This window comes from Grus americana, chromosome 2 (assembly GCF_028858705.1).
Source record: "Grus americana isolate bGruAme1 chromosome 2, bGruAme1.mat, whole genome shotgun sequence".
NCBI lineage: Eukaryota > Metazoa > Chordata > Aves > Gruiformes > Gruidae > Grus > Grus americana.
The window spans coordinates 26,624,323-26,644,555 of record NC_072853.1 but is presented as its reverse complement, the minus strand read 5'-3'; the positions used below and the strand labels follow the sequence as shown (position 1 = coordinate 26,644,555).

At 35.0% G+C, this 20,233-nt stretch overlaps 1 protein-coding gene across 1 annotated transcript in view; it reads left to right on the top strand.

Moving 5' to 3' along the window:
• The window catches only part of TMEM67 (transmembrane protein 67), a 33,305-nt gene that overhangs the window by 7,030 nt on the left and 6,042 nt on the right, over window positions 1-20,233 (top strand). Inside the window, exons 8-26 of the mRNA XM_054817760.1 lie at window positions 955-1,109; window positions 1,226-1,334; window positions 2,941-3,027; window positions 5,037-5,102; window positions 7,294-7,450; window positions 7,825-7,948; window positions 9,110-9,215; window positions 11,164-11,220; window positions 11,318-11,416; window positions 11,887-11,985; window positions 12,351-12,437; window positions 13,180-13,279; window positions 13,381-13,520; window positions 15,905-16,045; window positions 16,511-16,591; window positions 17,785-17,901; window positions 19,097-19,213; window positions 19,296-19,400; window positions 19,754-19,856. Coding sequence (XP_054673735.1) covers window positions 955-1,109; window positions 1,226-1,334; window positions 2,941-3,027; window positions 5,037-5,102; window positions 7,294-7,450; window positions 7,825-7,948; window positions 9,110-9,215; window positions 11,164-11,220; window positions 11,318-11,416; window positions 11,887-11,985; window positions 12,351-12,437; window positions 13,180-13,279; window positions 13,381-13,520; window positions 15,905-16,045; window positions 16,511-16,591; window positions 17,785-17,901; window positions 19,097-19,213; window positions 19,296-19,400; window positions 19,754-19,856 — 2,050 coding nt within the window. The remainder of the gene's footprint in view (window positions 1-954; window positions 1,110-1,225; window positions 1,335-2,940; window positions 3,028-5,036; window positions 5,103-7,293; window positions 7,451-7,824; window positions 7,949-9,109; window positions 9,216-11,163; window positions 11,221-11,317; window positions 11,417-11,886; window positions 11,986-12,350; window positions 12,438-13,179; window positions 13,280-13,380; window positions 13,521-15,904; window positions 16,046-16,510; window positions 16,592-17,784; window positions 17,902-19,096; window positions 19,214-19,295; window positions 19,401-19,753; window positions 19,857-20,233) is intronic.

Sequence of the window (20,233 nt, the reverse complement as noted above, 5' to 3'; positions counted from 1 at the left end):
TGTAGAACCATTGTTTTTAGCTTTGCTTTATATATGCAAGTGTTATTTACCATTCTGTTGCTCTGGGTGGCAGTAACCATGCACTTCTCAAGGATGTTTCTGCTTCCCAGGCTAGCAGTTCCCAGGCTGGCAGGCATTGGCTCTGTCAGTATTTCAGCACACTTCTGTTCAGTATTTTCCCAGATCACCTTTGTGGCTGCTCCCATCACCATCTCATACACACACGTCTGAGATGTATTCTCCTACTTACCCTATTCTTTTTAACGAACCGAGACTATCCTCATCACTTGCATAACTTTATCCTGTTTGTCTGCCTCGGCCTGCTCAGCTCTTCAGAGGTGCTGCCTGAATGTAACGTGCAACTGCTAATCTGGCCCACACAAAGGCAATAGGTGGTGGCGTGTTAATACTAGTGCAGTGATCACTGCACGCAGATGCCAGGCATCACTTCTGCCTATCATGTGGCAGTTGTTTCTTTACCAAAATTGAACAATGGTATAAATACAACATAGTTTAGGAACAGCAGAATAGAAAAAGTACTAAAACTGAAAAGAAGATATTTACGATACATGCAACGATAGTGGTCAGTCTTAAGTCTTTGATGGAGTCATGTTTGTCATACAGCCTAAGTAATGTTAAACATTTTGATTCTTACTTCATTTTCTAAATGCAGATTTTGACATTTCTGACACATCATACCATCTAGCTGATGCAACTAAAATAAACTGAAAAAGTAAGAGCATTGATTTCATGCTGCCATCTGCAGACCTATAAAAAAATATGGAACTTGAATAGTTGGGAGAAAATATTAGGTGCTGACAAAATGAAATTACTTTCAAGTAAAAATGAGGGTTTAGGAGCAGCTTATTAAAGATAACATTAATTTTATGATTGCCTCACCAAAAGTAGGGATAAATAATCCCTTTTCTGTGTTCTTGTATTTCTCTACTGCAGTTGTACTCTAATCTAACAGCATGCCAAGCTCTTGGAAATATGTGTGTGATGAATATGAACTCACTGAGTTCTTCAAATACTGATGCCTGTGGTTTATTTCAATATATTTATATCAATACAGCAAGGCTAGGCATTGTTCATTCAATAGCCTTCTGGTAAGTTGCCTTTTCCATAACTTTCTGTCTTAGCGTTTTATGGAAATTACTATTCTAAATGTTGCTTGATGCAAAACATTATGTTTCTTTAGAGAAAACATTGTAATTGTTTTCAGGAGGCATAATCTTCCATGGCTATATTACGGTGATCAACCAGGATTAGCATCCCAAGTGCTTGAGGCAAATCATTTCCCTACAATCTTCAGTTTTAAAGGAACAGATAAGGTAGGTGTTGGGTAGCAGACATGGGGAAGAAGACATTAGGAAGAGGACATAGTCACATAAAGAGGTTTAGATTTATTACAGATGTAGCTCTACTAAAGATAATTTTTAAGCAGTTACTGTAACAAAACTCAGTGTGAGATCTTATGGAAGAGGAATGTGATATTTATGTAAAAAATCTCTAGATAAGATGATTTTACTGACTTACACTCTCTCACTCACACATTTGCTTTGCTAACACTTTCATACCCACATTCTCATAAGGCCAAGAGGTGCTTGCCTGACCAGGATCAGTTATGTGTGACACAAGGAACAAGGGATCCCAGCTATTCAGTCCTCATTTTGTCCCCAAGGTTCTTCTGGATTGGCAGTGATGAACTAGTAATTAGACAAATCTTTTATACCCTTTAGGAGTTAATAGTTGTTTGGGCATTGTTCTTTGCTTCAAAGTCTGGTTTACTTCAGTCTCCAGAAATCTGAGGCAAAGTTGGTCTTTGTCTTTTTCCCTTGTTTGAAATATATACATCCTTTTGTCAGTTTTCCTGGTGAGCTACTTGGAAAAAGAGGGTATATGTGATGTGCTGTAACTTTGCTGCCATTCTCCTGATGCCAAAGTGCAGGGTCTTTTGCTGACAAGTTGTCTGTGCCGTGTTTTTATCACAACCCATTTCTCAGCTTTATTGCTGGGAACAGTGTTCTTCATTATTGCTATATGGTGTTTCTTTTTGTTGCTTCTGATGCTTACACACAGATTTTTACCCCTACTTCATTTGTACCAACCTTAATATTTCTGTTACAAATCTCTGAGTTGCATTAGAGATGGTTTCAGTCTATTACTCCAGCCTTTCCCTCTTCCTACAGTGAATTAGGGGAAAAAGAAAGAAAAGAAAGAGGTGAGGAAAAACAATCATTTTGGTGTTCACAAAGCCAGGTATCCTTTCCTGGGAGGGACAGACTGCTGAAGTAGCTTGTTAACTGGCACAGTTTTAAGAAGGAATCAAACAGTAAATCAAACAGTAAAGTGTTTTATTTTACAGATTCATTGTATAATTACAATAACATAGTTTATTCAAGTAAAGCTAATCACAGAAAGTAATTAGTGCTAGTGATAACCAGTTTGTTGGCTATACTGCCAAATTTATCCTAAGTTTTCTTATTGACTCAAAAATAAATTGATTTTTTCAGCCATATTGTAAAAGAGTGTGTTTTAAATTAAACAGTGTTGCAGTGCAGCGGTTCTATTTAACAACTAAAATACTTGTTATTCTTCCTAACACTGAAAATACAGAAAGCCTTCAAGATCCCAGCCTGCTATACATTAGAAAGCTGCTTAGATTTCTGATTGGTTTAAGGCATGTCTACCTGTGTAGAAGTTCCTTTGGAACTTTTTCCACGTCACCAGTGAAGCTGTAGAAGACTGGTGAAGTATGTTTTTTAAAATAAAAGTAATATACCAAACCCAAGATTAAAAACATAAAATCAAAGGGAAAAAATGAAGTATTATGCTGAATGTTTTAGGGAAGCATCAAACAATGAGACAGCAGTCCCTAAAATGTGTATGTCCACTTTATGGCAGTTTCATTGTTTCTTTATCCTTGTTCATCATCAGGATGTAAAGCTGCAATTTATTGCAGCCTCATTTGATGCAGCTGGAAACTTTCTGAAGTGGCAAAGTTTGGAAGGAGGCATTTTACAGGTATGTTTGATTTTAATTATTTTTTGTTGATACCATAACATTCTGATCGCTTTTAGCCAAATTAAGGCAAAAACTGAGAATTTGGTTACTACACCAGTGACTGTTTATAAGATAACTATAGAGCAAGATTGGGGAAAATAGCCCTTGATTCATGCTCATCATGATCTCTACAAAATCAAAGGTGTAAATTCAGCAACATTGCCTTCATCCATTGGACCAATATAAATTCATAATATTGGAAAGCTCTGAAAAACAGCACCACTCATTTAGAACCAACCATCTCTTTCTTCCATTCAGCATGCAGTTACCCATGTACGCAATTCATTATTAGCCCTCTTTTTCTTGTCAAGAAAAGTGCATTCTTTACCTCTCAGTCCATATATGTTAATAAATGATTCTATGAGTGTGTCCCTATTAGATGCTCTCACCTGTTTTCACACATTATGGGGATGCCAAGCAAATCAGTGGTTATGTCACTGTCAGGAGAGGTAGGAAAACTGATCTACCACCCTATTTTCTTTCAATTCTGTTGGGATTTTTTGTTTGCTTATTTCTTTTGGTTTCAAATATAAAATTTACACTTTGGCCAGCAGTTGCCTGACTTTTTCATAACAGAAAGTTATAAAAACTTGCTGGAAGACTTTACATAGAAATGGGGAACACTGGCTAGAAGATTCGCACTTAGACACTCTATCCTCAGATTTCAGTGGCACGCACACATTCTACTTCAGCAGTACCATGCTGTATAGATAGGGTGTGAAAAACGCAAGTAAGCAGCAAGTAGAAAGTGCAATAGTAATTAGGCTAACAGCAGAAATTGCCAGCTGCGAAACATGTTACAGAGTAGAATTTGATTAGCAGTCCGGTGGTGATCTAGGCACTCTCAGCAATTCCCTAGGCAGGCAACAATAGGAACACTAGCAAGAACAATTGGGAATTGTCTGTCCACTTTTCTAGGCTCTTCATGTCACTCTTGGAGCATGTTACTTCAAATACTCCAGTATCTACAGAAGAGCGGCTCACATTCAGGAGTTAGATAGTGACTGCTATGTCTTTTGTTAATGTCTCAGGATGAACTGTCTTGCATCTGCCTCTCAAACTTTAAGGAAAATTAGTGTCTGAGAAAACAGTTTACTAAGCCAATTACTGTGCACAGAAAATGATATATTCTGACATAGATTTTAAGGTTTATTGGGACACATTAATTTCCTAAAAGCAGAGCTTTTAATAGGTATCAAAAATGAATGGGAAAGGAATAGCTTTTCCATTTAAAACCTCTTTTAATGTAATAGATTGTGCATGATGATTAGACATCATAGTGCTAAAGCGATCTCAATGCATAATTGTAGCAATTCCCAGAATTTCAGTTGCACACTAGCAGAATTGTCTTTTACGTAAATTTTGATTTTATTTTCATTTTGGGAAAATGTATATGCCCTCCACTAAGTGCCATGCTCATTTAGTTAGAATTTGGTCCATTTGTCTGTGTTCTGCTTAGAATGACTTGTTCTTTGCAGAAAATGTAGAAGTTACATTGAAAAAGGAAAAAAAAAATCTGTTACTTGCCATGATAACTTTGATCCTCTGAGAATGGTAGCTTAAGAGAAAGGGGGCAATATGAAGGTGGAGTTCTTTTCTCATGGGATTCTGGGATTTAGCAGAAGCCACTAATAAAGCTTGAGGCAGCACAATGCATTGAACATTCAGTCCCCGATAAGATTATTTTTGCCTGGTTGGATGCTGCTGTCCACAGATTTCAACTTTAATGATGTAACTGAAAAATACCATGCAAGTATGAATAAGCTAAAACAGCATTTCAAGAACACCAGTATTAGTACAATAAATAATTGTGTTTACTCTTCAAAATCAATCCCTCTCTTCTTAAAAAATAGAACAAAATATCTTTTGTGAGAACTGTGTATACATAAACTGCTTGGGGTGCCTGTAAATATATCATGTGAGAAAATGATACCTTTGAATTAACCTAATTATAATTATGTTTTGTTCAGCTTTGTCCTGATACCCAAACTAAATTGAATGCAGCTTATGCATTTGGAACAACTTACCAACAAAGTGTAAGTAAGAGATAAAATGCTATTTTGAATTAAGTTGCTTTATATGTCATTGTAATTCAGTGCATATTGAAGGACCTCTGGAGTTTAGCCGTGAGCTGCAACATGGACTTCTTTCTTGTGAAACTGTTGCTTATTTTAATTTCTTTATTATTGAGTGAAATAAATGTCATTTATATTTTTCAATTATTTAACTATACATCACAAAACTTGTTTACTACATAGGATAATCAAAATAAATTGAACTGGCATTTGTATTAGTGAGCTTGCTGACTTAACAGTAGAAGACAACAATGCCTGAATTCTGACAGTCATATACTTTGCATTGTAACTCCTAATTTTCTTTGGCCAGGTTTCATATGGAAAGAAGGTATATGCAATCATGCCATGCCTGTACATTGTCCCTATTAACTCTTTAATGTGTGCCCTGATTTCACTGAATTCAATAAAGAGATTAAAGGCAAGTTTTAATCGAACAGATGACTCATCAGAGGAAAGAGATTCTTTAGCTGTCTTAACTATGGAAAAAAGGAGTTTTCACACCTTACTAAACACCGGGAAAGGGAGAGGGAATAGAGCACTTGAGCTGAGTATACTTAGATGCTAAATTCAGTCAGCCACAGACGTGGTTCTGCCAGCAATAAAGCTTCATTCATTTGTGTCACTTAGGTGTTAAATGGGGAGGTGGTAGTCTCTTTGGCATGGAGGTGAAGAAATAACATCTTTATTTTTATAAAATTCTGTATGTGTGCGCAGCATCTAATACCTATATATCCATGAATATTATTTATTAACTCGTCTACATTCAAAACCATTCCCCACATTATGTGTTGCAATGTAAAAATATATAAACTCTGGCTGCTCTTTAGGTGGTGTGAAAGTCTTGTAGTGTAATAGCTGTCAAAGCTTCAGTCCTTGAAAACTAAAGTGTTTACCAAATAATTTTGACAAGTCTTTGTTAAATATTTTTACTCTTCCATATTGTTTAATGTTGTTTAATCCATATGTCAGTATTTCAGACAGAATGGAATCTTGTTTTCTATTTAGGATCATTGAACTAGTCAAATATGGGTTTGGGGTTTTTTTTGTGCTTTTTAAAATTCTTATGTATTTGATATATTGAGTCTGGAGAACTTGTTAAGTATTAACAACAGTTAATATTACTGGGTTTAAATACAAACACCATATATATTTACTTACTGAATATTTTTTAATGTAATTATTTTCATGGATTGTATGCATCACTATTTTTCTTAGAGCTTCAGATAAAACACGGTTGACATGTTGTATGAGTATTTAAAGGCTGCATGGTTGTTCACATATGCAAAAAACTGCTTACTTTCACCTTTAATTTCTTCACACAATCACAGAATGGTTGAGGTAGGCAGGGACCTCTGGAGGTCATCAGGTCTAACTCCCCAATCAAGCAGGGCCACCTAGAGCAAGTTTCCCAGGACCACGTCCAGATGGCTTTTGAATATCTCCAAAGATAGAGACTCCACAACTTACTGTGCTAATGCTCAGTCACTCTCACAGCGAAGAAGTGTTTCCTGATGCTCAGAGGGAACCTCCTGTGTTTCAGCGTGTGCCCCATTGCCTCTGGTCCTGTCACTGGGCACCACTGAGAAAAGCTTGGCTCTGTCTTGTACACCCTCCCTTCAGGTATTTGTACACATTGGTAAGATCCTCCCTGAGCCTTCTCATCTCCAGGCAAAACAGTCCCAGCTCTCTCAGCCTTTCCTCATAGGAGAGATGCTCCAGTTCCTCCATCATCTTTAGTGGCCTGTGCTGGACTGTACCAAGTAGCTCCATTTCTCTCTCATACTGGTGAGCCCAGACCCAGACCCAGTACTCCATGATTTCAGCATTTATGTTTCTTGACATAATGTTTATGCTGTTTCAAATTTTTTGTCTGTGAAATTTGCTAGGATATTTTTTCCTAATCTCTTGAAAAATGTTAGCAGAGCTTCATTCTCCACATTAGTCATTCTAGTCACTTGCGATCGTTTCCAAGAGGTTTGTATAAAATCAGCTGTGCTTTGTAATTGCTTGCATATAGCTGGAATGCCTTGTCTTTTGTGAAAAAAAATGGCACAGATTCCATGATAATTTTGTAGGGGAAGAATCCACAACTTAATAAAATCATTAAATGGCTAAAGTGCTCTTATTGTTTTAACATTTTTTTTTCTTGTAGTGCAAAATTTCGGTTTCCAAGATTTTATTGGATTTTGCTAATCCAATCTTTTATGACCTGTTCCTTGAATATACTGGTGATAATGGACAACAATATCTTTGGGCTGTGCCAGTTTTAAACTTGAATCTTCAATACAGTGAAATGTTTGTTAATCAAGGTAAGACTCTCATAGTAACATTTCTGTGAATTTAAATAATGTGAATAACTTCAGATAGAAAGAATTTGTATTAATTACTGTTACCAAGTTGTTTTTAAAGATACCACAACACACTATAACTTGTTTCTGTTGTAAGAATTTAATATTTTGTGGGCAAGTTTTGATAGTGTTAAGTGCAATCTTTGGTTACATACACCAGCCCAATCAATAATATGCACAAATAAAGTAATTCCATTATGTATTTGTTTAAGTTGAAAATAAATAATTTTACATCCTGAATACAGTTATATGTATTACACAGTTATATGTATCATTTCTAGTAGTGTGTTGAATTAGTGTTTTTAATATCATGTGACTGTTATGTTTTTTCAAAGGCAGTAATATGAACAACTGGCTTTTGACTCGTCGATTTTTTTTGGTGGATGCACTAAGTGGAAAAGAGAATGACTTGGGAAAACTACCAAGAGTAATTCGGATTGCTAGCAAAATAACAATAAGGTGATTAATTGCATATAATGTATAGTACATAGAACATAAAGCAAATTTTGTGCAGTCTGCAATTTTGTTGTCTTAAAATAAAGGTGGTTTATTATGTTGTTTTTAATACATCCTGCACTGCTTTTTCTGTTGCATACTTGGAGGTAGCAAGAGTTTCCATAGGTTGTTCTCATGGGTGAGTGAGAAAACATAACACTGACTTGTGGGGGTTAGAATTACTGTGATTACTTTCAGGTACAATGGCTCAGACTATGTATGCATAATGCAAGTTAGCAGGTATTCGATCACCTCTTAGAAGCAGGTGTCATCTGGAAAGACCTAAAAACTCCTCTGTTAATTCTGTTTTGAAGTGTATATTACTGACTATACAAGGATGCTATTTCATACTCCATATTCCTTTTTGCAGTGTTTTTACAAACTGTCACCTATTCTGTTATACAGTCCAAAATAAGCTTGTAGTCATTTAACTGAGAGACCAGCTGCTAGGGTCATTACTGATGGTTAATCTCAGCTGGAATATGCTTTGGAAGAACCCTTTTTTCTCCTTCTTTATGTAATGTCTTCCTCTGAGATGACTGTCTAAAAATTGAGATCTCCCTTTTCCTTCAGCTCTTCTTCACGACTAATTAGTTACAAAGATTGCTGAATAGCACTGAGTACTGATCCATACAAGTAATCATCTCGAAGATTAATGTGCTAATTCCATTTGCTGAGAATTACATTATTTCAAAAATTAAGGATTAGTTTATGTATTTTAGGAGAACCCTTTCCCACTCCCCCTTTGAAAAAAAGATAATGCCAGAAATTGAAAATGCACATAGAAACGGTCATTCTGTAACGTTTTGAGAAAAGTTACCTTTTGGAATTTACTTCAGTTGCAGCTATCGTAATGGGAGCAGTAGGATTGATTCAGGTATTTTCTTACAAATAATCAATGCTTCCCAGCTTTCTCTCTTTATATATTTGTGTACATGCCTTCATACACTCTGGTTGCTTTTAAAATGTGAATCGCCATGTCATTGGGTTTGAAACTCACATTTTATTGATCACGTTGTTCTGTTCATTTAGTATTTTCTTGTTAATATAAATTTCAATGAATACTTTCCAAGCAACTCATCCATTTTCTGTATTAAAAATAATACTCTGCTTGTATTTCTGCAGTATTCGTCTGTTATCTCATACTCAGAGAGGAACTATCTACCCTCCTCTAATTACTGTTGGTTACACAGATGTGCTTGTCCAAAACCCTGAAACCCAGAGTGTGATGGTGAGATCTTTGTGCTATCTTAATTGAACTGATTTGTTAATCATACTTCTGGTTCTGTTGGAATTCCAGTTGAGTTAATGTTTTTTTGGGGGTGGGGGGTGTATAAAATAATAGGGACTTTCTAGTTCTGCTCAGTTTTGAAGTTGCAAGCTTTTAAAATAAAGCAGTTGAAAGTATTTTCTTTTTAAACTTAAAATACCTAGAATTTTACACTTAGTTGTATAATGCTAAATTGGGCTACAGTCCAAATAAAATTATGCACACAGAAAATAACAGGAAAGGTATTCTTTATGCAATGCACTGAAAGCAGCAATTTATGCAAGACATTGAATATTTTTATTTAAAGCAATGCATTAAGAGGAGGTTGTTATGACACAGACATTTCAGGTCACCTGTAGTTTAAGTTAAAATATTGGTAATATATCTAAAACATCCTTAAGTGTTTTGTCTGCTATGTATTATTTTGTGGCACATCTCTAAGAATTAAAGTAAAATAACCCAAAAATTCATAGCCAGAGGAGTTGGAGATCAGTTTGGAGGATCTTTCTCTACTGAAAGGCACCAAATTCTGCTGTAGCAGCTGCAGAAGGGGCATTTCCTACTTGCCCTTTTGCCTGCCATGATGGGCAGCAGCTCAGATGTCCCATTCCTGTGTCTTGTTTGCTTGTTAGATCACACTGCTTTAAAAAGTGAAAATGTTGAGCTTAATGTAGTAAAATAATCATTCTGCTATTAAAAAAAAAATTAACCTTTTCTGCTTATCATCTTCAACAGTTCAGACTTCCAGTAAAGGTAGATATCTAGTTAGAAATTTCTGGTGCTAGAAGCATTCCTTCTGTTCCATAGAAGCTGCATGAAAGGAAAGAAGAGACAGGGAATTAGAAAAATAGAAAAATTAGTCAGACACTTCTTCCCTGCCTAACTGATATCTATATTTAACCACAGAAGCAGAACTGTTTTTAGAAAATAATTCATTCAAATGGCAATGGCAGGAATGATTATTTTCAGTTTCTCTATTTGCTGTTATACTATTTCACCCTTACGTCTACATCTGATGTACTTAGGTGTTGTCAATTTTGGATGTCTTGTTGCATTTAACAAATTTTATGCAAGTAAAAAGATACATTGAATTTCATGCCAAGTTCTATAAACACTGAGCTTCTAGTAACTGAGCAGATTTAGACTTAAATCCAAGTGAAGTGATAGAATGAGCTCTCACAGGAACAAATGTTTTTGGAAGCCAAGGTGGGGGAGAGGAGGGATTTGGTTTGGGGTGTTTTATCCTTTTTTAAAAAACTGAATTAAAAATACTATTCATTATCATACTTGTGTTAACTTTAGCCTTGCACTGACAAAGGCTCAGGCCAGAATGTTTTAAACCAGGACAACATTTTCTCTTCCTTGTACAAATCTTTCAGACCAAAGTCAAAATAGGTCTTAGGTTGGCTAGATATTTAAGCTAGAGGGAGCAATTTTGATGCTGCATGACATTTTTTATTTCATTCAAGCTGGAAAAAAATTGATGTCTAAGCTATGTAAGATCTCCCTTTATGATTTTGATATTGGTGTAAATACATGAAAGTTACTTTTAATCAACACTGATAAAAGGCAAAGTATCAAACCTTTGCTGCCTCCTTTCAGAAGGAAAAAAATTACGCATATTTGAAAAGATTCTAATTAGGTACAGGTAGTAACTTGCAGAGAGCAGGCATCCATCCCCAGCATTACTGTTGGTAAAATCTGCACTAAGCCTAGCAGAGCACATGCTAGTAGTAAGCCTGGCACTGTCGCGCACCAGTATCCAGCAAAAGAAGATATGTGTTGTACTTGTGTAGTAGCCCTAGATGGGAATTCCCACCAATTAAAAATGTGAGAACTACCACTGTCTATAGTGGTTGTAGCATTTCAGAATTTCTATGCATATTTACTTTTTTATCTTAATATTCAGGTTTCCTTCTCAGTCAATTACGAGATGAATCAGTCAGAGGCTCAGATTCAGACTGATGTAAGTTGTATTTCCCTTTAATTTGTTGATAAAATTATTTACTCCAATTTTGTGGGTTTTTTAAAAATATCTGCAAATAATTTTTCATTTTCTTCAGATCACGCTGGGTGTGTTGGGTGGGCTTGCAGTGTTATGGTCCCTTCTCAAGACTGCAGGCTGGAAGAGGCGTACAGGCAGCTCTATAATTGACTTGCAGGTATAAACAGCTGGCGACCTAAAAAAGGCAGACGCTGCCTTCTCTTTACGGAGACCTTTGCTATCATTACCTGTGATATAACTATTCTGTTTCTTAAGGTAACTGAAACAATTTCTAGTCTAGCCACATAGAACTGGAGTTAGGCTCACGTGAGGTCTTTTGCATTTTTTTTTTATTCTGATGTTGTCATTTAGGAAATACTTTTGCTAAAAATAAAGGTATTTACAGAGCTATTCTGATCAGTTGAGTGGACTTAATTTTAAGATAATTTCTTCTTTGAACAAAGAGTAGTGTGTGGGAGTTCCAGATACTGAATATACCATAAATATATGACCACAGCAGAAAAATTTTGTTTGAGGCTACTTTACAGTACTGGAGTTTCCTGTAGTGTGAGCTGCATAGCATTTTATATGAATGTACATATACATAATTAGTTTTACCGATCTCTACAATGTGTTTTATAATTGCAGACAGTTTTGAAGTTCTTACTGTTTTATGCTGGAGACCTTGCCAATGTTTTCTTTATCATCACAGTGGGCACAGGGATTTATTGGCTTGTGTTCTTCAAAGTAAGTGTTTTTCCAGATTTGGGTGGTATGAAAATCTATTAATATTGCATATATTTTTACACAAAAATTCATTTTCTTTCTTTTTTCTTTTTTTTAAATATTTTGCCTTTCTGGTCAGACTATTGAGGCAAGTCCTATATCATATTCTGGTTTGTGTGCTTAAATTTTTGTGCTCATCTGTTTCTTTTCCTTAGGATTTCTTGTACTTGCAGTCTGCTTAATAGTCACTTGAAATATTTTATAAATTCAGAATCATTGCACATTAAATATCGATCTTTTTCTGCGAAATGTTGTTCACTCTTAAGCACTTGGTATGCTGTTACATATGCCATCCATACTACTTCAATGTAACTTCTCAATTATAGGCTCAGCAGTTTGTCTCTGTCCTTTTACCACTTCCATCTCAAGAAGAAGATTTTGTTACATACATAGCATGTGCATTTAGTTTAAAGGTAAATATTTTTTCCTCAGACATTAAAGAGATTTCAATGTATGCTTCTGTATATTTTCAGTAGGCTTCTTTTTAAACATTTTGTACAGTTAATTTTATTAGTGTATAGATGTAAACAATTATTTTATTGTAAGAATTCAGTCATTTTTCCATAGAAATTTTTTTTGTGGAGTCTTTATAGGGAAACAAATGTCTTAGGAAGATGATCTATGGAAAATTATTCTTTCAAGGATAGAGGTGTAAAGAAATCCAAATAAAATAATACCATATCAAGAAAGCAAGTGCTTTCTTTTAAAGCAGAATATAAGTGCTGTCGGTTCCTGATTAAAAAGAAGATAGATTAAAATAATTATATTCAAACATACTTGTAGAATCCAGAGACTGGTACTCTGTCTTCATGGGACATACAAGTATTTTATTAATTATGGGTATTATATTGAATTAGAATTCATAATACAGATGAATATGTTATTGGAAAATTCTTAGTCAATTTTTTTTAATTTGTTACTTTTCTGTATTTTCTTCATAGTTTTGGACATCATCACATGATTTACTATTATTCCAAGCTTTTAAATTTAAAAAAAAAAAAGTATCAAAAGTTAGTAACAAAGTTGCAGTCTCAAGTATAGTCAAGTATATTTTTACTTGTCATGTTTAATGAATGACATGTGCAATGACTGTTTCTTCATCTTTGTATGCTGTTGCTGCCCTTACTTGTTATATTTCTGCTTTTTCTTTCTTAGGCTCTGCAGTTCTTACAATTGCTGGTTTCACAACTTACTGTAGATATTTTCTTTATTGACTGGGAAAGACCTAAGGGCAAAGTTCTTAAAGCAGTTGAAGGTAATTCAAACTATGCTTGTTTGTATAACCAGTTTTGGTTAAATTTGGATATTACTCTCAAGTATTAAATTTCAGAGCTTTATTGTATTTATTCTTTTTAGGTGAAGGTGTTATTAAAAGTGCTGCTGCACCTGTGAGCATATGGAGGACATATTTTATAGCAAATGAATGGAATGAAATTCAGACAGTGAGGAAGATAAATCCTCTCTTTCAAGTGCTTGCAGTTCTGTTTTTTCTGGAGGTATTATTACTACAATTGTTATTAATTTTTTTATAATTCACAACCAGAGTGAAACGTAAGTGTCTGGTTTTTAATTCTTGCATTCTCTGTGGTAATAGTGGGTGACCTTCAAGTTCATTTGAAAACATGTAACATCATAGTAAAATAATAATTTTAATACATTTTTTAATTTATACGTATAGGTCATTGCAGTATTTCACTAAGGAAGTCTTAAAAAAACAAAACCCAACTTTTAATTATCTGAGAGACCTTTATTAGTTTTGTTTGTTGTTTTTTTTTTAAAAGTAATGAGTTACCCTAAATGGCTTAAGAAACTGATAAATCTGTGTACACGCTCAATTCTTTATTTGCCTACTGGCTCTCTCCTGCCACAGTCTACAGCTTTATTTCTGGTTTCATATTTATCCGAAATGAGCTTCCTTCCTGCTGATTTGCTATAGTGACCTTTTATAAAGCAGGAAATGAAATGTGCCAGTTCTGTTCCTGATGGCATAACACAAGGCAGTTACAGCCTTCTGTTACAGCTTAAGGATATGTGAGAAATTGTGCTTTAGGTTTTCAAAACATTTTAGTTTGTTTCTTCTGTAGTTTGGTAGGTACTTTTATTTTGGGAAGTATTCTTAAAGCATGTGGCATATGTAAGGTTCTTTTACATATTTTTAATACTTTTATTCATTTTTATATTTCTGTTTTTCAATTTCCTATTTTTCTTTTAAATTAAATGCAGTAAAAAATCCCAAACTTTCCTCATTCACTACATCAGTATTTTTGCTGTTGGTAAATACAGCCAGGATGAGGTGCCATTTTACAAGACAGGAATGGGAGAAAAAAAGAGCACATATTCCCAAAACTAACTAATCTCCTCAGGTTACTCTTTGTAGGCTCCTGGTATTACTAGAAGGGAGAGGCTACTCTTAGTAGAGGGTGAATAACATCTTGCTCTATAACTCCTGCCATGAATTTCCCTCTGGAGAATCCCCTTCTTGCCACTGATGGTGGAGGAAGTCATACAAGATACCTAAATAGGTGAAAATTGGTGTTTGTGAAAACCTCAGATAATCTTTATGACTTTTATTGTCATGCTGGAGTTTGGAATAGTATAGAAGTATAATGCACAGGGGAGATATGGCAATCAGCTGCTCACTACAAGAGGAACATCTGTATTGCTTAAAACCTGTGTCCTTGGGTTAGCAACTTTATCAAAGTGACTGTTCAGTTCTCATTAATCATGGTGACAGGCTGTACAGTAGCAGAAAACAAGCCAGGAAAAGTAATAGTTGGAGGAAGTTGGACGCCTCACGTCTGGCACCAAAGTAGCCGCTGGTTGGCACATGTCACATGTGGCATTGACAACTACACAGCTAGTGCAGGCAGCACTCTGGCAGCAAAACTGAGCTTTTCAATACTGGACTGGGTCTGGCTGGGATGGAGTTAATTTTCTTCATAGCAGCCCATAGGGTGCTGTGTTTTGGATCCGTAGCTAAAACAAGGCTGATAACACACCAGCGTTTTGGCTATTGCTGAAAGCGCTTGCACGGCATCAAGGTCCCCAGAGAGTTGGCTGGTGCTGCACAAGAAGCTGGGAGGAGAACACGACCGGGACAGCTGACCCCAACGGACCAAAGGGGTATTCCATACCATATACCATCATGCTCAGAAATAACAATGGAGGGGAGGGATTTTCTGGGCTGGGCATCAGTCCGGTTGTGGGAGGTGCTTAGTGATTGCCTTTGCATCACTTGTCATGGAGGCTTTTTTCACCTTCTTTTTGCCTTTTCTTTGCTTATTAAGCTGTCTTTATCCTGACCCACAAGTTCTCTTGCTTTCATTTTTCCTGTTCCCCATATGTTTCTGGTGCGGCTTCAGTTCTGAATGATTTTCACAAAATTTTCACCTCTTAAGTGTTTCAAGACATAGTGTTTCTCTCATCTCTTTCATCTGGGAACTTTTTTCTAGATTGTTTAAAATAGATTCAGCCATAAAGACAGTGAAGGGAAGTACATTTCTCTTCAATAAAAACAAAAAAATCAGTTTCTACAGTTGCAAAACAGATAAAAAGTTCAGTTTAACACTGGTATATATGGGACCAAAAAGCTGAAATTTGCCAGAAATAATATCCCTATGCAGTCTAACAGTAGAATCTTTTGGAGGTTTTTCAGCAAAAATCAATGTTGACTTTTTTTGTTGTACAGTTTATGGTTTTATGTTTCTCAGTAATAACACTGGATCACACAATTGGCCTCTATCATAGTGAACATGCTACTATTCCCAGGTCCATTTTTCCAAATTTTTTCTTCTTACTTCCTGTTATGGTGGTAACAACAGGGTCATAATTAATGCTATTCATTGCCTCATGTTGTTCTTTGACCTTCTTATCTCTTCAGGTGGTGGGATTTTCAAACCTGGCTTTAATGGATTCTTCTTCCAGTCTTACAAGAAGCAGTGAGAGTTACATAGCTCCTTGGAGCCGCATTTTAAGATTTGGTGTGTCTGCTGCACTCTGGCTAGCCATTGCCTTCTTACAGGTATGTGAAACACATGACGTACGGAATTATCATTTTCAGGCTGGTTCTTGGAAGCTAGAATGTATCACTAGGCCATCCATACCACGTATTACAGCATTGGGTGTATTCTTAACTGTTTTGCTTGATCTAGAATTCTAGTTGCTTTAGAACTCAAAATGAATCTTCTAAGCTATAAAATGTCTTACTTTGTAGCCAGAATTTTAATCCGCTCAAAGATGTGAATTTATGCAACTATTTTGTTTTGTTTTAAACAACTTTGAAGCATCTCCAAGTTCAAAATGTAAAGCAGGTTATTGCTACAACTTTGCTTCTTAGAGGAGGGATGTCAATCCCATTTCATACAGTCCAGTGCAATGGTGGCCACTACAGAAGTCCATAATTTGTGGGTGTTAAACTGTGAAGTTAATTGCTTAATAAGTCAAATCTGATGAACTAATAAAAGAAAATTTGGTTGATTTATTTCAGATTATATTTTTTTCTGTGTTTTATGAAAGATTTATTGAAGATAAGATAAGCCAATTTGTTGATTTGTGTTGCATGAGCAATGTAAGTATTTCTTTGTCTTATTTGTACAGTGGCATTTTTAATAGAAAAATACCTAACAAAATAATACATACATAATAAATACATAGTTTTAGGAATATTAAATAATACTTATTAGTTTAATTTAATCAGAGATTACTAGCTAACAGCCAAAGTCAGTGTTTCTTTCAGCTCACTTTATTGGTGCAATCTACAAGAACACTTCAGTTAAATTTGAATTGGAAAAAGATTCTGGAACCATAGGTATCAATGTGTTCTTCTAGACGTGTGATTTTTAGGTTGTCTTTTTAAGTTAAATTGGTCACATATGTTCACACAGAATTAAAAAGTAACAAATTATGACAGAAATTAGGTGTGGAAATGTTTGCTGCTGTTCTGTCTACTGGTTTGCATTTTAGTACTTTTGTCTTACAGACACAGCTGTCTTGCTTTTATTTAATATGTTTATGTTGAGTTTCTGCTCCTATCATGTGGTTGTCCCTCAACCGCTGAACTTCATGGTTGTCCCTCTTGGACAGTTATCACCTTTTTCATGCATTTTCACTTACTTACATCTGAACTACTTCCCTTTCTCTAGTTTAAATATGGGTCTTGAAGCTTTGTACTGCAAGAATTCCTTTTTAACCAAAGAAGAGTGCAATCAGAACAGGTTGGGTGAGCTCATTTGTCCAGAACTTTTTAAAAATATAGAGATCAACCCCTTTTATCAGCCTTTCCAACCTTGGTTATTCCACTTCCATTAAACACCCATGTAGTACATGGGTTGTAGATAGAGTTAATTTGGGTTTTTATGTGATATATAAGCATTGTGTCATACTGAATGAAATTCTACTAAATACAGTCTCCTAGGAGCTCAACTGGAATCATGCATGTGTATTATGTATCACAGAAATAACTTGTGAATCAAAATAAAAGCTAGTAACTTTGCCTTAATTGTTAGGCTCTGTGGAATTAAGTAGTGATCCTTGCCATTGATAAATTAAACTTGAAGCTGGTGTGTGTTTCTGGTTAAACATAGATAAAACTAATCAGTAAAAGAGTTATTAAATATTTTTCTGCCGTATTTATTTTGGTACCTGCCTATTTTGTATTTGCAGAAGGACTGGTCTTACTGATCTCCACTGTGAATTCGAAAGTTCAAAAATAAAATTATAATGTTTAATTAAAGTATTGTTACCTTCCCCCATCTCTTTTAGATTTCAGTATTTCTCTTGTCACACAGCTGCTTTGGTTATTACATCCATGGTCGTTCTGTGCATGGACATGCAGATACCAATATGGAAGAAATGAATATGAACCTAAAGAGAGAAGCAGTAAGTAAAAGTATTAAGTTTACACCTGCTGTAATTATTTATTTTACTAATAAAAACCCCACACCTTTGCATTATGGATCTGCAGTTGTACATTACCTTGCACCAAGTTATGATACTTAAAAGATACCAGCTGTGGGTGCATAAATATATGACTCAACAGTTCTTTTAACTAGCTCTTCATCTTTCTTATTCTTTACTATTTCTTCTTCTCTGTTACTTCTTCAGATTTCATAAATATAAAATTCCTGTTTTTCTAAAAAGTTTTTTCATGTATTTAAGAACCTTCTTTTTGATATTGAAGCTTTTCATAAGCTCATGGTCACATTCAAAAAGATGCATGGCATAAAGCTTTCATAAAGCAACAAATCTGAAAAACTCTTAGTAAAGAAACATCTACTCTTCCAATAAATTCCTTAATTCCATCTCTTCTCCGGTGGTGATATAACCTATTCTTTACAGAAATTCATTTGAATAAGTATTTTTTCTAGTTTGTTGTGTGATGTATCTTTGCTGCAAGAGGAGGCAAATGTAAAATGTCTAATACAGGATTGGAGCACTTTGCACTAAATTTCATGACATGTTGCATCTTTGTAGGGGTAAGTAGGAAGAAAGTACAAAGGATATTGCTATTTCAATTATAAGTGGGCAGAAAAAAACCCTAACCATGTGAAAATTAAATCTCAAACATTGAAATGCAGAGGAATAATGTCATAATACTTTTGACTTGTATGCTCCTATATTTTTTTCCTAATTGCTTATTTTAATATAATTTGGGGAAAAGCAGGTTTTTTCTCTATGGAGATGTCAAATTTTCTATTTTCTTGGGGTCTTTTAAATGTGACCTGAGAAAACATATGGAAAAAGTCAGGAATCCAAAGCACAAAAAAATCAGGACAAGTTTAGAATAAATGATAAACATAAAAGAGCGAGCTTCAGACTGAGTGTCAAAAGATGTATTAGAAGGTAATGTACTGAACACAGGTGAAAAGAGGAATATAAGTTTTTGACAGCAGAGGTCAGGATTTCATGTCCTAAGAAAATCTGCTATAATAGAACCAAGAGTGCAGTGGATTCAAATATTTAGAGATGTTAAGTACTAAGTATACATAAAAGAGAGGAAATGAAAAGCTTTTGACTTTTGGGGGTCTATGAATGACATTAATAATGTTAATTTACAATTGCTTTAATTGTATAGGAAAATCTATGTAGTCAGAGAGGTTTGTTACCAAACACGGATGGCCAGACATTTCAGATTTCCATTTCAAGAAAAATGCGACTGCACTATGACAGGATTCATGAAACCCTAACAAGAGTAAGTGAGATATTTGTAGTCTGTAAATGTTATTTAAAATATGTAGCTTTTCCACTGAAGTCATGGTCATGTTATATTTCAGAAACGCGGTCCTGCTAGGCTTCTGGACTCATCTGCAAATACTTTCGAACAAAGCACAAGGGCATACAACACCATGAACAAATTTCTCAGTTCTTTTATTGATCACGTATGTATATTGACATTACTATATTAAGGAAAATACAGTAAGTAGAGACTAAAAATTGTAAGTCTGAAAAACTGTAATTTCTCTTTAAGAGTACGTTCTTAAAGACATGTTGTTAAAGACTTTATGGCAACTGGAACAGTGCTTCATTGAAAAAAAAAAAGGACTACTGTCCAACAGTGCGGCCTGCTCTTAAAAATGACAAATCCTTTTTTGTCCTGTCCTTATTTTTGTCTTGGAGTAGACCAGTGCTTTTCTTCATTCATAAAGGTCTAAGTAGCTGTACTTCACTTTGTAACAAGTACTTTTTCTTTGAAATCATAAACCAAGAAGTATTGTTTTTCCTTTTCTTCTAGGTTCATAAAGAAATGGATTATATTGTTAAAGATAAGTTGCTGCTCGAACGGATTCTTGGCATGGAGTTCATGGAACCAATAGAGAAAAGTATTTTTTACAATGGTAAAAAGATTTGTGACTTGGTATTTGTACTATTATAAGTATGTAGGTTTCTGTGTAGATTTCTTTCCCAGGATTTACAATCTAAACTGGACTTGACAGCAGGAGGGGTCATTAAATGACTGCTTGTGAGAGAGGCATTTAAGAGAAATTCTTCAGGTTACAGAAATCCTATTTATAATTTGTCGCTCGACTGCAACATTTTTTCTTTTAGGCAACTGAAAGGATACTGTGTAGAGACGTGCACGCGTTTATGAAGTGATCCTTTGACTTGCTGTCTAGATCCAATATCCACTTTGTAAATGCAAAGACGACCCACAATAATTAAATAGCTCCATGCTATTTTTTTTAAATATAGAACCAAATTTCTTATGAAACAA